Raw genomic sequence first — 17500 nt, 5'->3', positions numbered from 1 at the left:
ACAGTGTGTGGAAGATGCCTTCCCATCATTTCTGTGCGAAATATTTTATTTTTGTAGAAGTTTGTAGAAGTATAAATTTAGAATATATATTCAATAGTGGTTCAAATTACAATCTTGTGTCTTAATAATAAATCAGTTTCTACACAAACTTCATTTCCATCAGTGTAAGTGTTCTAGCATTAACCAAGCAATTAGTATTTAAAATAGCAATAGAGTAGAATAAAATAGAATAGAAATAATATATTAGTCTTTGCATATAATAGCAAAAAAAATCTAATTCATGTTTTTCTCACACACAGACACAGACACAGACACAGACACAGACACACACACACACACACACACACACACACACACACACACACACACACACACACACACTGTTAAAATGATGACTATGACTCACAGCAAAGGCCTGGCTGATATGAACCTGGTCTTCACTTGAAACAAAACTAACTTCAATTAGAAGACATCGAAGCTCTTTCAACTACCACAAGAGGTTTCTGGAGATGAGAGGATGGTATTTTTTATTTTTTTTCAAGTTATCTTATGTGGAGGTGGATAAAATCAGAGCAATGAGAGAAGCTTGTGTAGTGGGTCTCAGTAGACTTGTTCAGGAGGAGCTTTGGGGAATCAGTGACACTGTTCAATCTGAAGCTTTTGTTCAGCCATTTACGCTCATATTGACTTGATCTACTCAAGTATGCAAAAAAATATATATATAAAATCCAATTTTCCTGATTATGCTGATATTTTGAAAGGTTCATGTTTTTTATCTGATATTAAAAATTCTCTACAGGAAGACTGGAGAGTTTAAAGTGCAGATAAAGTCTGTCTATCTCTGTGTAATGATCTGAACTTTCACTGAACTCTGACGCCCAAATTTTCACATTTATTTTTAATTGATCCCTGGAGATTTTTTTTGTGAGTTTGTTGTGGACAAAACGAAGCGTCTCGGCCCGAATCTGTTGAAAATCTGCGGTAATTTTCAACAGTTTCGAAAAATAGTTTCATTTTGCGTTAATTTCTCCAATCGCAAAATCATTAAATCATGAATTTGGTAAAAATAAACTGCTCTTGACTTAATGATTGTATTCATTATGATAGGGCCAGCTGTAGCAGTGGGCAGGGGTAAGCTAAGCCCACCCAAATTTGGGTCTTGTCCCCCCAATGAAAGATTTATTTATATTTTAACGAAAGGGAAAAATAACACAAAAACTACCAGCATGATTTATAACTTCTGATTGGATGGGCAGCCTGCAGCCAATGGACATTGACGTGCCATACACAATAAAAGCCCCACCCCCGAAGCACAAATAAGGGGGGTGGGTGGGGGCTTTGGGAGCTTCTCTACTGCTGATCGTTCACCTATTATTTGTACCAGCCCACTGTAACGTAATTGGCTGGAACCGACCCTGATTACAATCTGATTATCTAATCACATAAATGTGAATGTGTACAACAATGTATACAATGCACTAGTCTTAAGCCTTGTTTTTGTTCATGTTCTACAATCATGAAAATAGATCGCTTTATGTTTACTTGCCTCTTGAAAGCACTTAATGCACATAGATTTCAAAAAGGTCCTTGTCTTTACTGTTCAAGCACACCAAGGTTATTTTGTCTGAAATTATTAGCTGTATATTTTCCCTCCATCTCTACAAACACTAGGATATCTCCCAGAGTATTTGCTTTCCTCGGATTTACATTTCGTAAATTGTCACTTCTACATGAAGCCTAATAATTATGCAAAGCATTTCCAGCTCAGTTTACTAGCACCGGAGAAAGCTTGCTGGGCTCGAGCGCAGCGGGAGTCGGGTCTGCTGAAACACATGAGGAGCCATTAATTGGCATCGTGCTGCCAGATATGAATAAGCCAAAACAGTGTTACTTGCAATCAAGCCCTAAAAAGTGTCCCTAGAGCTCCAGTTGCCCAGCGGCAAAGGCAAATGGCCTCTGGGGTCAGAAGCTGTGGCAGCAATCTCAGTAAACTCATTAAGCATTTTCTAAAAAGCTTCTTGGACAACATGCACAGAAGTGTGAAGCATGGAAGATGGAAATGGAAAGATTTTCTGGAAACCAGAAACTAATTTACATTTGTGTGTAGGATGGATCTGTACAGTTCCTGACTTACATATTTCAACTTCAAGACTTATGAAACTTATGAAACACTACACATGATCTATGACTCAGTTGTGCTGAATGATTTTATTTATTTATTTATTTATTTATTTATTTATTTATTTATTTATTTATTTATATCGTTATCATGGTGAGTAATATACAGAATGACAAATCAAATCGGTTGGCTTTCTACTCTATGGTCGTGTCTCAATCAGCTACCTATCTCCCTAGTATATGATTCAGTATATCAAGTTAGGGCACTTAGTACTAAGGGGTACTACATATCGAGACACTGCTGAATCGATATCCTTAACATATCCTTAATATTTTTGTATTTTACTTTGTACAAAATACTTTGTTCTTTTAAATATCCTTGCAAGATTTCTAGCTAATGGTTGTTTTTTAAAATCAAGAAGCAAACAAACGTTAGATAAAGTTAGAAATCATTAGTAATCATTTCAGAGCTACAATAATGCTAACAAGCTAATTACATTTGTAGTTGGCTGCATGTGAATCTGTTTATTTCAGTTTTTATTTTAATCATATTTCATTTGCATTTTATTAAATATGTTATAAATAATACTTAAAGCGAATACATACGACCAATCACTTTATGAAATATGATTAAATACACACCGGAAACTGAGTTATGCTACACCCATGACATGCTACTGTACACTCAATGACATTCAGTCGTTCTTCACTCGCTTCTACATCTGTCATTAAATATTCAGTGATTTTGTGATTTTATTTTCCTACCACAGATTCAGTTTATTTTGCTAACTTTTGGATTAGCCTCCAAACATTACAATCTACAGCGCTTAGATGTTGTGGATTGTTTGATAGCTGGTATATATATTGTCTAAAAAAGAGAAATTATGGGCAAAAGGCTAAATCTTAGCAAGTGGAAGCTAGCATTTTTTTCTTTACTAAGATTACAAATAAACCAAATATATGATTATTAAGTTATTTCAAGCTTTAAATACTATTATTATTATTATTATTATTATTATTATTATTATTATTATTATTTTAGTATTTATTATTTTTATAGAAATACTGTAAATAGAACAATAATCGTAAAGGTTGGGATAAGTAGGCATGTAAAATAGAATAGAAATAAATAGAATGAATAAAAATCATATTAATGTTTGTTTTATTGTGACTGTATAATAGGAAATAAATACGACATACATTTGATTGCATTGAAAATATTTTCTCTTGCTTTTTTGCATCGATTAATGAATCTGTGTTTAATGACAGGTCTTACGTTTTATTTTCAACGTATCTCTGTCGATATCAAAGAAAGAAAATTCTGATATTGTAATGTCTTGACACCCGTAGTTCGCTAGCCTCTCCCACTTTTCTCGTCTTTTTTTTCACGACTCACAGTAGTTTCTCACTTCTCCTGAAAACCAAGAGGAGGCTGAGAGACTCTGCAAAGCGAACCATTTTATACCCTCATGGTCTGTCACTCTCCATCATGGGCTGGAATCAATACCAGGAATACTGACTTCGAGCCTCACGCAGCAGTGTGTGTACTCCAACGCACCACACCGCACCACACCGGACCTCACTCCATTAAAGAAACACATGTTCACTACATGTTCTGATGAAACACATACAGTAGTACATATTTTTTGGGGATGATAATTTATTTAAAAAAATGTGTGCCTTTCATACTGTAGATTATTACACAATTAAAAGGCAGTTGAGTTTTACACCGCTGGGAAAACTAATTATACCAATATGATTTTTTTTTTTATGTCTGAGCGTATGGAAGGGCATAAAGAATGAATTATTTATGGTTTCTCCTCACTCACATCAGCTCATGCTTGAATATTTTACGAAATCAGTCAAAATTTTAAGACTTCAGGCATCCTTTGTTATGCAGAGATAAATCCAGACACGGTTGTCTATATTAACATATTAGATACGTAGAATTTTCTGCTCTCTCTTTTGTATAACTCTTATCAGTCACCGGGATATTCAATTATGCATTCATTGTTATGGTCCTACGAATATCGGAGACACACGTACAGTAGTCAATAAAACGAATCATTTTCAAGCAAGGCAGGAATACGAGTGAAGCCAGATATTGTGCAGAATTTGCAGGAAGTGTAACGAGCGGGAGAAATATATTGGTGTACCATATGAACTACTCCATATCCTGATTGATTTCTTGCCTTCGTTTTCCATCTCGAAACAATGTGCTTGTCTAATTTATACTTATTTCGAGTCTTCTGACCAAAAGCGACTCCAATGAAGATGGGGGAAGTGAAAGAGACGATGTGTAAAAATTGGTAATGCTAAATGATATATCGACTAAATCCCTACTAGACGAATAGCTTTCTATCAGGCACATGGAGTGCACTATACCGTATTTGGTCTACAGAGATGTTATACTGTACACTAGGTAGTGAGGAAGTGAAGTGAATAGGATGCTTATGGATTTTGACCTAATTTTTGAAGACTATATGTGTGGATTATCGGTAGTGTGATAAGCTTTCAATCAATAAGGTGATTGGATGGTGATCTTAATGGAAATTAGGCTTATAGTTCTCCATTAACCATTTTCAAGTTAAATGGTTAAAATAAGGGGGAGGCACGGTGGCTTAGTGGTTAGCACGTTTGCCTCACACCTCCAGGGATGTGGGTTCGATTCCCGCCTCCGCCTTGTGTGTGTGGAGTTTGCATGTTCTCCCCGTGCCTCGGGGGTTTCCTCCGGGTACTCCGGTTTCCTCCCCTGGTCCAAAGACATGCATGGTAGGTTGATTGGCATCTCTGGAATATTGTCCGTAGTATGAGAGTGTGTGTGTGCCCTGTGATGGGTTGGCACTCTGTCCAGGGTGTATCCTGCCTTGATGCCCGATGACGCCTGAGATAGGCACAGGCTCCCCGTGACCCGAGAAGTTCGGATAAGCGGTAGAAAATGAATGAATGAATGAACCATTACACCATTAGGATGAGCCGTTTATTTCTTCTTCTTTCCTGGTTTGACTCATTTGGCAATAGAAATGAAAACAAAAATGGTTAAAAAGTGCTGAATGGTTTCATCTATTTCTTGGGGGATTTGATTTATGAGGCTGAATTCTGGGGCTGTCACACCCAATCATGGCATGCTGGTGCCTTCTTGATAAGATCAAGCAGAAAGATTTTAATCACTACATGAAGTATAAGAACTTTACCACTTCCATTATGTCGTAATTATAGCTCAGGAGGTTGGTGGGGGTGTTTCAATAACAAAATCTCATGATGTCTTAAATGGATCTTGATTAATATGATGTTTAGAGCAGATTGGATGATTTAAGTCGTAATTTTGCAGTAAGGCTACATCAAGGGTGTTTAGTTATCAGAACAGGGCTGATGTGGGTGCAGTTTTTATTCCAACCAAGAAGCAACCACACCTGAGTGTACTGAACACCAAGTGATTGATTGATTGATTGATTGATTAATTGATTGATTGATTAATTGATTGATTGATTGATTGATTGATGCTCCTGCTTGATTTGAATGAAAGTCTACAGATTCTATACTAGACAAGGCACCTCTGAGCTAAATAAACTTCCTTGTCATTGATGAAAAAACTAAATCTCACATTGTCTATTTTTTTTCTTTTCCCAAATTCCCACCTCTGAAGAATTACCACATATAAACGTCTAAGGAGAACTTGAACACAGCATTAATCTGAGGCTAAGTTCACACCTGGAAGTGGACATCACTAACTGCGTCTCCAGTCACCCCTTATGATCAGATTTCATACATCATTTTCCATAGAGGAAGGATGTCCTGCCTGCCTTCTGCTGAATTTATGTTCAGGCAGAAATTTCCCAGGAATCCGATTTCCCTCATTTACGTCTATTGGCAATTTCAAATTGTATGGAAAGGGACAGTGGAAAAAGATATATAAAACAGATGCTTTTGTCTCTGCTGTTATAGCATCGCTTATATCCGTTAGCCTAGCGGTAAAGAGCGTTCCATGTTCCATCAGTCTTACAATGATTTCGTATTTCTCAGGTAGGACAACGATGAGAGAGTTTACATACAGCTATAATAGTAATAATATACTCAATATACTCAAAGCTGAATATCACTATTACTGAACTATACAAGCAGGGGCGGTAGGCCTTTTTTATGGTGGCTTCAGCCCCCTGTCTGTGATCTCAACCATCTTAAAACTATAAGTATAATTTTTACTTTCATAAATAAACAATGAAAATGACGTTAAAATCCAGGACATGTCGTCGATGGGAAAGAAAATTATTTATCAGTTTAATCTAAGAACGATTTTTTTTTACTCTGCTTTTACACGCGTGTTGTAGTCTTTCAAAAGTGTGTCATCAGCTGTCTGCTTTATATGAACGTAGAAGCACAGGTACGCGCAGCGTGCACGCGCAGTCAGAGCTGGAGGCGTTTATCTATAACGTTAATCGGTGGAAAGACGACAACCAAAAGCAGTGAAATGTCACTATTCTTATTACCAGAGTTGTAGCACAAACAAAATATTAATGCAAACAATCCATTTAATACTAAATAAAAATAACATTTATTGATTTGGTCTTTGTCTTGTGAATATTTTTTTTATTAATGACTGCATTCATCGGACACACTGTTTGTAGAGAATACACACATACATGAACTGATCTGATTCAAGACTGGCATCATTACATCATGCATAAAATTTTGGTGTCCACTTTTGCCTTTTTAAATAATACCAGAACTTTTGGCTTACTATGTAGTCATATAATATATAATATAAAACTCTTCTGGTTTTAAATTCTCACTGAGGGCTAAAACCCCCTAAAGATGAAATCCTAGAACCGTCCCTGTATACAAGTAAGCGAAGAGCATTATACCTAAGGAATAGTATGTCTGAGGTCTCAGTATTCGTAAAACAGTAGGTGAGAAATTCCCTGATGATCTACTGCCTCCACTGAGATTTTACAGTATAGAGCCAATGCAGATGGTGCTTTCCCATAAGGAAACAGGACTTTTGCGGAGGAGCTGTCAGAGTCAAAAATAGCTGAAGGCAACGTGTTGGCTCTTTATAAGTGTAAGTGCTAGAGGTATTAAACGTTATTCATTGTAGTTTTACCATAAATGTAACAACACCTGGGGACATTGTTAACTTGTTAAAGGTTTAATCAAGAAAAAAAAAACATTTGCATTGTTATTCGAATGCAGTGGGTTTTTAAGCGAATGCAGTGGGATGAATGCAGTAGGTAGTGAATCGAATGCAGTATGTTGTGAACCGAATGCAGTAGAAGGTGAATCAAATGCAGTAGCAAGGGAATCAAGTGCAGTAGACAGTGAATCGAATGTAGTAGACAGTGGATCAAATGTATGAGGTGGTGAATAGAATGAATAGCATTAGGTAGTGAATCAAATGCAGTTGGCAATGAATTAAAAGCAGGAGATAGCGAATCAAATGGCGTAGGTAGAGAATCGAATACAGTAGACAGTGAATTGAATGCAGTAGTTTGTGAATCAAATGTATAGATAGTGAATCGAATGGTGTAGGTAGTGAATCAAATGCAAAAGTTTGCGAATTGACTGTGGTAGTAGTGAATCAAATGCAAACGGATGTGTAGATAGAGTCGTATGAATGCAGTTTTTAGTGAATCGAATGCAGTTGGTAGAGAATCTAGTCTAGTGATAAATAAATAGCACGGTTATATACGCAGTTATTACATCACATATCACATACACATTATACCTTGCCTACTCCTCCTTAGACTGTGCATCAAAACACTCACTCACTCATTCATTTTCTACCGCTTATCAGAACTTCTCGGGTCACGGGGAGCCTGTGCCTATCTCAGGTGTCATCGGGCATCAAGGCAGGATACACCCTGGACGGAGTGCCAACCCATCGCAGGGCACACACTCATTCACTCACACACTCACACACTACGGACAATTTTTTTCCAGAGATGCCAATCAACCTACCATGCATGTCTTTGGACCGGGGGAGGAAACCGGAGTACCCAGAGGAAACCCCCGAGGCACAGGGAGAACATGCAAACTCCACAAACACAAGGTGGAGGCGGGAATCGAACCCCCAACCCTGGAGGTGTGAGGCGAACGTGCTAACCACTAAGCCAACGTGCCCCCTGCATAAAAACAAACTAAATTAAAAAACTAAATTAAGAATAATAATAGAATGAAATATTAAATATGAAATATACTAATTGTGTTTGGGTAAAATGTTTCAAATCAAATTATATTCAAGTAGCATTTCAACGTGCAGTCGCCAACACGGCGAAATTCATGTGAGTAAATTTCCCTCTGAGTCTACAGTATATGTTACTCAGAGGAAACATGCGTCAGCCTTCACCTTCTAAGACCGTTAGCTGTCAGGCAATTGTAGGAGACAGATGATGCCTAAGATTGGCAGCAATTGAATTGGAAAGGATTCTATTGAAAAATATCTACAGTGTTTTTGAATTGTCAAACAACCAGCATTTCTAATACGGATTGTATGTCAAGAGCTGATAGAGTGGATAATCTTCCTCTTTCTGAAAACTTTCCCAGCTTTGTGAAGGACATTCGCTTGTTGGAGAAAGAATTGGAGAAGAAAGATAGAAGAACAAATCTTTGAGACAACCTTTTATAACAAAATCTACTTTTCATTTTGAATTCGTATTGGAAAGAAAACCGGAGAATAACTTGAAAATATATGAAGCACAGAATAACATGCCCTTTACTTACTGTAGTGCCTTGCCTGAAGGGTTGCAGACAACACACACACACACACACACACACACACACACACACACACACACACACACACACACACACTCTCTCTCTCTCTCTCTCTCTCTCTCTCCAAATGCCTTCAGAGTGGGAGTTATGCACACACGTTAATGTGGGATGTAATTTACGACCGAAATAAAAAAAATAAACAGAAAAACAACAGCTCTTTGTTTTGCATTTCTACTTTTTTATGATCGTACCTGAGCTTAGCGCATTGAGGAACGTAAGTGGATATTGAGTGAAGTGGGAATTGAAAATGTCAGAAGAGGGCAAGGCTAAAAAAGCAAATGAGGTAAGAGACATGAGACGATCAAAGAGAAAGAGAAGGCATGAAGCTGTTTGTATTTTATCATATCATTTATCTTGTAATATTCTTTTTAATGACATAACTTTGAAGATAAGATGTCAAAGTCAGCAATCTAAGTGAATCATTAATTAAAAATGTGTTAAAATGTTAGTAGACGTAGATAAAGTAAATGAGAAAAATAAAAAAAAAAGAAATGAAAAAATGGGGGATCGTTTAAAGGAGCTGTTATAGCAGTAATGGAGAATTATAGGCGGTTTGTGAAGTAGTGCTTGGACCCCTGACAATTGCTGATTGCACCGTAATATGTGGTGTAGAAAATGCACAGAAAAAAAAAAAAAAAAACAATGAAAATGAATGAAAAAGTATTTGCGCCCTTCCTGATTTTTTTTATATTTTTGCATGTTTGTCACACTTTCATGTTTCAGATCATCAAACAAATGTAAATACTGTATTAGTCAAAGATAACACAAGTAAACACAACATGGAGTTTTGAAAAAAAGGTTTTTATTATTAAGGAAAAACAAAATCCAAACCCACATGGCCCTGTGTGAAAAAGTGTTTGCCCCCTTAACCTAATAACTAGTTGTGCCACCCTTAGCAGCAAGAACTGCAATCAAGCGTTTGTGATAACTTGTAATGAGTCTGTTACAGCACTGTGGAGGAATTTGTCCACTCATCTTTGCAGAATTGTTGTAATTCAGCCACATTGGAGGGTTTTTGAGTATAAACCACCTTTTCAAGGTCATGCCACAGCATCTCAATAGGATTCAGGTCAGGACTTTGACTCGGCCACTTCAAAGTCTTCATTTTGTTTTTCTTCAGCCAGTCAGAGGTGGACTTGCTGGTGTGTTTTGGATCATTGTCCTGCTGCAGAACCCAAATTCTCTTCAGCTTGAGGTCACGAACAGATAACCACACATTGTCCTTCAGGATCTTTTGGTAGACAGCAGAATTCATGGTTCCATTTGTCACAGCAAGTCTTCCAGGCCCCGAAGCAGCAAAACAGCCCCAGACCATCACACTACCACCACCATATTTTACTGTTGCTACAGTATGATGTTCTTTTTCTGAAATGCAATGTCACTTTTACGCCAGATGTAATGGGACACACACCTTCTAAAAAAGTTCAACCTTAGTCTCGTCAGTCCACAGAGTATTTTCCCAAAAGTCTTGGGGATCCTCAAGAAGTTTTCTGGCAAATCTGAGATGAGCCTTTATGTTCTCTGCCATTGTAAGACTCTGCCATCACGCTGCCATCACGCTGCCATCACTCTGCCATCCCTCTGCCAACACACTGCCAACACTCTGCCATCCCTCTGCCAACACTCTGCCATCACACTGCCTTCACTCTGCCATCACTCTGCCAACACTCTGCCATCAATCTGCCATCACTCTGCCATCACTCTGCCAACACTCTGCCATCACTCTGCCAACACTCTGCCATCACTCTGCCATCACTCTGCCATCACACTGCCTTCACTCTGCCATCACTCTGCCAACACTCTGCCATCACTCTGCCATCACTCTGCCAACATTCTGCCAACACTCTGCCAACACTCTGCCATCACTCTGCCATCACTCTGCCAACACTCTGCCATCACTCTGCCATCACTCTGCCATCACTCTGCCAACACTCCGCCATCACTCTGCCATCACTCTGCCAACATTCTGCCATCACTCTGCCATCACTCTGCCATCACTCTGCCAACACTCCGCCATCACTCTGCCATCACTCTGCCATCACTCTGCCATCACTCTGCCAACACTCTGCCATCACTCTGCCATCACTCTGCCAACACTCTGCCATCACTCTGCCAACACTCTGCCATCACTCTGCCAACACTCTGCCATCACTCTGCCAACACTCTGCCAACAATCTGCCAACATTCTGCCAACACTCTGCCATCACTCTGCCATCACTTGGCCTGCAGTTCTTTAAATGTTGTTGTGGGGTCTTTAGTGACATCTTGGATGACTCGTTGCTCCTCTCTTGGGGTAATTTTGGCCGGGCAGCCACTCCTGGGAACGTTCACCACTGTTCCATTTTTTTGCCATTTGTGGATAATGGCTCTCACTCGCTGTGGTTCGCTGGAGTCCTGGAGTAGAAATGGCTTTATAACCTTTATAACCTTTTCCAGACTGATAGATCTCAATTACTTTCTTTCTCATTTGTTCCTCAATTTCTTTGGATCTCGGCATGATGTGTAGCTTTAGACGATCTTTTGGTCTACTTCACTTTGTCAGTCAGGTCTTTAAGTAATTTATTGATTGCGATTTCTTGACAGGTGTGGCAGTAATCAGGCCTGGGTGTGGCTAGAGAAAATGAACTCAGGTGTGTTTTAACACAGGACCATGTCGGTTTGCATTTTGTTTCCCCATAATAATAAAAACCCTCATTTAAAAACTCCAAAGTTGTGTTTAATTGTGTTATCATTGACTAATGTTTAAATTTGTTTCATGATCTGAAACGTGCAAAAAAAATCAGGAAGGTTGCAAACAATTTTTCACATAGTATATTTAAAAAAAAGGTAAGTTCTAGCATAAGTAGTTAGATTTTATATTTATATAATATACATGTTTTTTGGTTTAGTTGTTTTTCAGTTTTCCGGTTTATCACTTTTTCTATCTTCTTGAAAGTAATTTTTATTCTTCAGTTCTTTTAATATTTTACAATTATTTCATGATTCTGGAGCAATTTTATTATTAAATTTATTATTATTATTATTATTATTATTATTATTATTATTATTATTATTATTAAGTTTTGTTTAACTTTGTGAATTAAAAAAATTCCAGAAAACACCTAAGTAAAAATTTAACAAAGACTGTATTGCTCACAAATTGTGTTTGTTTATTTATTTATTTATTTATTTATTTATTTATTTATTTATTTGTTTGTTTGTTTGTTTGTTTGTTTGTTTGTTTGTTTATTTATTTATTTATTTTTAAATATGATAGAATTAGCAGAGACAAAATGTGGTAACCTACCTTGATGACCTTCAGGACCTTCAGGACTGCTTTATTCAAATATTATATATGAAGCAGGAGGTGAAAATACATTGTACAGTATTTTGTATAATAATAATAATCTATTTTTACCTCATGCATCATTTCTAGTCTCTGGATCCACTGTGACCCTGACCAGAGAATCATGTTTATTGAAAGCAATGAGAGATAAAGTGACTTTCATTCTACAATTTAAATGTGACCCTGTCAATCAACATCATGTGTTTTCTTCTTCCCATGTTCTTCCTGAATATGGACGACGAACGATTCTTTCAGTTGAACATTTAACTTATTGACTATTCCAAAGAGAAATGTTAAAGCTAAAACACTCGACTCATATCTCCTCATATTCCAAACCTTTTTCAGACCAATAAATGACTCTATACTAGTTCTGACGTGTAAATAGAAATATCGTAATATTTCTCAGAATTCCGGGTGACTGTGTGACTTAAGATATTTTCGTCCTCTGTATTTAGAAAGAAAAATACAGCTATTAAATGAAGTATTTTCAAATATGGTTCATGTTCTCTGACTGCTGCGCTAATGCATTAGTCAGCCTCTGTGACTTCGGCTTCTGCGTATGATTCACACAATGGACTAGCTTTATTAGAATTCACTAGCTTTATTAGAATCTTCCTGTCCTGGTCATATTAGAAAGAAAATCACTATAGAACGTATGCCCCTTTTCCACCGAGGCAGTTCGAGTGCTGGTTCGGAGCCAGAGCCTAATTCAGAACCAGTTCTTTCTGTTTCAACCGCCAAAGCACCGGCTCTGAACCAGGAAAAGTGGTTCTTAAGTAGCACCAAAACGTTGCTGGTCTAGACTTAAGAACCTCTTGGGGCGTGAGCCAGGGGCGGGGCTACTGTTAGCACATTTGATAATGTACCTTAAGTTTACTAATGTTTAATACACTTTTACTTTAACGTGATATGATACATTATCAGCACACATGATAGTAGGTAGCTACATGCTAAGGGTAACTTTTTTTCTGTGTTAATGATAAAATAACGTTATGTACTTTATCGATTACAACCTCCGTTTATACAGATTACACGGAGCTGCACGTACACGTTTTATTCGCCGCGTTTGGATGCCAATGTAGGTTCGCAAAGCCATGAGCATTGACAGTAAAGCAACATCCGCCATTGTTGTTGTGTTTGTGTTTGCCGCTGCTGCGCTAACGTTGCTGGGACACGTGACACGTATACAGTGACGTCACACTCGGCGCTGTGATGGCTCTCTAGCCGGTGGAAAGGCAAACCTGTTCTTAGAAGGTTCGCCAGTGGAACCAACTTTGAACCAGCACTAGCGCTAGCTCTGAACCAGCACTCGGTTCTTTCCGGTGGAAAAGGGGCATTAGAGTAAATGTCTAACTGGCCAAATTGTATTTTAAATGTTATGCAAAAAATCTTGTACTGAAAATAAAAACTTATACATTAGTAGTTTGTAAATGATCACAATGTTGAAAATGTCTGTGTTTCAGACGGCTTCATATTAACTAACATTCTTTTAAAACAGCAGGATATAAAGTGATCATTTTTAAATAAATAAAGTTTGAGTTTTAGTTTCAGTAAAATCCTTCACACATTTATCTTAAATTTGTTATAGTTAGTAACCTGTTTGACTGGTTACTTAAATTAAATACGTTTAATCTACACTTCGAATACTAAACGATTCAGAATAAATAATGTCAATTAGATCTCTACAGCTCAAATAAATAGACAAAATATTATACGAATATTCTCCAGATTTAAATAATGTTCATGAAATAAAATTGTGGCAAATATAATTGTGTAATAGTTTATTTATTTTCCAAATTTCTCCCAAATTTGAGCTGCATCCCAAATAAAGCTCTACACACTATTACACTACGGACAGTGTACGGCTTGACTAGCTTCAGGAGAATACGGTCAATTTTTTTAGATAAGGAAAAATTAATCACGCAACATGAGTTAATTCAAAAGACATCCGTAGGACGCTGACGTTTTTGTCAGCCGTCTTGAAGGTTTTTCTCATTCGTTGCTGTAGCCCCGCCCCTTTCTCCTACGTAAGCAAAGCTGTGAGAGTTGACTACAGAAGGTGTCCAACATCCCACACTTTGGTTATTCGGTTGATTAAGTGCAATCGTCCTACTTAAAGCGCACTTCTTCATCTACACTACTCACTACTAAAACTAAACCATGGTGTAGAATAGTATGCAATTTTGGGACATACTAAACTAAACAATTCTTAGCTTCAAGTGAAAAAAGTCACTTGAAATGCACTTCTTTTAGTTGGAATTCTTAGTGTGACTACACGATTTATACTATTTATAAAGAGAGAGAGAGAGCGAGAGCGAGAGCGAGAGAGAGAGAGAGAGGGGGGGGGGATGTCCAGACTGGTTTTGACTGGTTTGAGTTGAATTTTTTTTTTTACAGAATTTAAAAAATTTCACCAAAACCTCATTTGTGTTTTCGTTCCCTGATCTTAATTTGGGCTTAAAGAGAGAGGTTTTGAATTTGCTTTTGGTCACTCTTCTTTCCTGCCATTAAACCACTCACTCTCTCACTCACTCATTTTCTACCGCTTATCCAAACTTCTCGGGTCACGGGGAGCCTGTGCCTATGTCAGGCGTCATCGGGCATCGAGGCAGGATACACCCTGGACGGAGTGCCAACCCATCACAGGGCACACACACACTCTCTCATTCACTCACACACTACGGACAATTTTCCAGAGATGCCAATCAAACCTACCATGCATGTCTTTGGACCGGGGAAGGAAACCGAAGTACCCGGAGGAAACCCCCGGGGCGCAGGGAGAACATGCAAACTCCACACACACAAGGCGGAGGCGGGAATCGAACACACCCTGCAGGTGTGAGGCGAACGTGTCCCCCGCCACCGTGTCCCCCGCCATTAAACCATCTTAAGTTTATCCAACCAATTAGCACTCAGGAGACCGCTTTAAAAAGATGCATTACACGACTCAGTATTTCAGCCGCTGTTACGTACTGTAAGCAGCATTAAAGCAGTAACAGGCTCTGCTGCAATCCATTCCAAAGGTTATAAACCCTGCAGAACTGTCTCAAATACTCATTAACAGAGAGCCATGTTTCATATAGCACCCGGACCTCTGTGCGATGAACCGACGCTACAGGTGCAGCTCAACACCTCAGATATAATACACAACGAAGCAAACGAAACACGAGGCCCGACCTCAGAGTTTTCCTTTAGTCTGGGTTATATTTCTTGTCGATCTCTTTGATATGGGAGAATTTCAAGCTCCCTGAGATGTGTCTCGTGTAATAATACATGCAGTAAGTAGTGAGGTACAGTACAGGACACAGTGTTTTTGTGTTTTTTTTGTTTTTTTTTTGAAGAAAAGTCCTCCAGCTGATATAAAAGTAAACTGCTTCTATAGCTCAAACCTTTAAAGTCATAAAGTTTGTGGAGCTCGACCGAGTCAGATCTGTCTCTTTTAAAATAACTAGAAGAACTGAAAGACGACACGCACCAAACGCAGAATAGAACTCATCCTTCCTCAGGTGCTCGTCGTCATCCATGTCGTTGTACTTGAGCATGTCGAACAGCGTGCACTCCGATTCTGTGCTTCTCAAACCTTCTTGTTTGATGACCTGAAGGAGAATAACATGGAGGTGTTTATTAGTCCACAATCTATCTTACTGTCTTACAATGTCCTGTCATGTGTTCTGATGTGAAGCAAAGCTATTGTTTCCTTCCATAAGTGTCAGTGAATGATGGTGATGGCAGCATCATGCCGTGACAGGGACTGGGAGTCTAGTCAGGATTGAGGGAAAGATGAATGCAGTAATGTACAGAGGCATCTTTGACCTGCTCCAGAGCACTCTGGAACCCAGATTAGGGCAAAGGTTTATCTTCCAACAGAACTAGTGGCTACAGGACAACTCTGTGAATGTCCTGGTGTGGCCCAGCCAGAGCTCAGACTTGAACCTGATTAATCATCTCTGGAGAGATTTAAAATGACTGTGCAATCTGATAGATCTTGAGAGGTCCCGCAAAGAAAAATGGGAAAAACTGCCCCAAAATACAGTAGGTTGTGTAAAGCTTGTAGCATCATACTCAATAAGACTTGAGATTGTAATGGCTGCCTGTAATGGCAGGTACTTCAACAAAGTACAGAGCAAAGGCTGTGAATACTTATGTACATGTGATTTCTTTTTGTTTTTGTTATTTTGAATACATTTGTAAAGATTTTAAAACAAACTTCATTCATGTCGTCATTTTGGGGTATCGTGCAGTTTAATAAAAAAAGTGAATCTATTTTAGAAGAATGCTGTAACATAACAAAATGTGGGAAAAGTGAAGCGCTGTGAATACGGTTAGCATGCTTATCGGTTCTCGTAAAAAAAAAAATATATATATATATATTAATAATAATTGTATATAATCAGATAGATAGATTCTTGTTATTCTAAAATGAGGCTCCACGAACGATTTTAATTTTACTTTCATCATGATAAGAAAACCCCACAGCGATGACCTTATCAGAGTGAAGGGGCATGAAAAGGTCACTGCATTCGCTCCCCTGTCACCTTCATTCAAGAGAGTGTAAATAAGGCCGAGTCAGCGAGCGGCGCACAAAACAACCACACGTCAGCTTCACTGTTCATTCAAGCAGACTGAAGGAGGTAAGGAGAAAGCAGAGGACATCTAATTCTGGACCATATTCATGTGAGTGTTGGTGTAAGATGACCTCTTCCCTATCTCACCACTCTTTTCCCCAATCTCTCTTACACTAACTCCCACCCCCACCCCCACCCAAGCCCAGCACTCGCTTTCCTCTGACTTTTAACCTGAACTTTACAGTACAAAACACCATAATTATGACTTTGTATAAGGCACGACAGATTCGCTCTCTCGTGAGTAAAAAAATGAAATGCTGGACGGCCGTTCAGAAGAATACAGCTGACACAACCTCCATCATATTTTTTCCCCAACACATCAGCTGTCATAAAGACTGCTATTATTGTACAGTATGCATTGAGATGTCAAGTTGACATAACAGCTGAAAATAGAGATGTAATGTCATTGACATTTTGTTGAGGATGTCATAACGACTCTGTGTCGTGTAACTCACTATTCTCCAGTCGGATTCGTTTTCCTTTACAGTATATCATGGTCTCTTACTGGAGAATAATCAACTTGTTAATGGGAAAAGTAACTCATGTTGCACAACATCACAATAACCTGTAAAGCTGACTGATTTATTATAACAGAACAAAACCATGTGGTTTATTTCCTGACACATTAAAACTAAACTCATTTATTTATTATTACACAAAT

At 38.2% G+C, this 17500-nt stretch overlaps 1 protein-coding gene across 2 annotated transcripts in view; it reads right to left on the bottom strand.

The window, feature by feature from the left end:
• Positions 1-17500, bottom strand: part of fstl5 (follistatin-like 5) — a 152086-nt gene that overhangs the window by 59835 nt on the left and 74751 nt on the right. For both annotated transcript variants that reach the window (XM_047802686.1, XM_047802687.1), the window contains exon 6: positions 15690-15810. In XM_047802686.1, the coding sequence (XP_047658642.1) occupies positions 15690-15810 (121 nt within the window). The remainder of the gene's footprint in view (positions 1-15689; positions 15811-17500) is intronic.

The sequence above is a fragment of the Tachysurus fulvidraco genome, chromosome 17 (assembly GCF_022655615.1).
Source record: "Tachysurus fulvidraco isolate hzauxx_2018 chromosome 17, HZAU_PFXX_2.0, whole genome shotgun sequence".
In the NCBI taxonomy this organism is placed as follows: domain Eukaryota; kingdom Metazoa; phylum Chordata; class Actinopteri; order Siluriformes; family Bagridae; genus Tachysurus; species Tachysurus fulvidraco.
The sequence above is the reverse complement of the archived record's forward strand: the minus strand, read 5'-3'. Positions and strand labels throughout refer to the sequence as shown.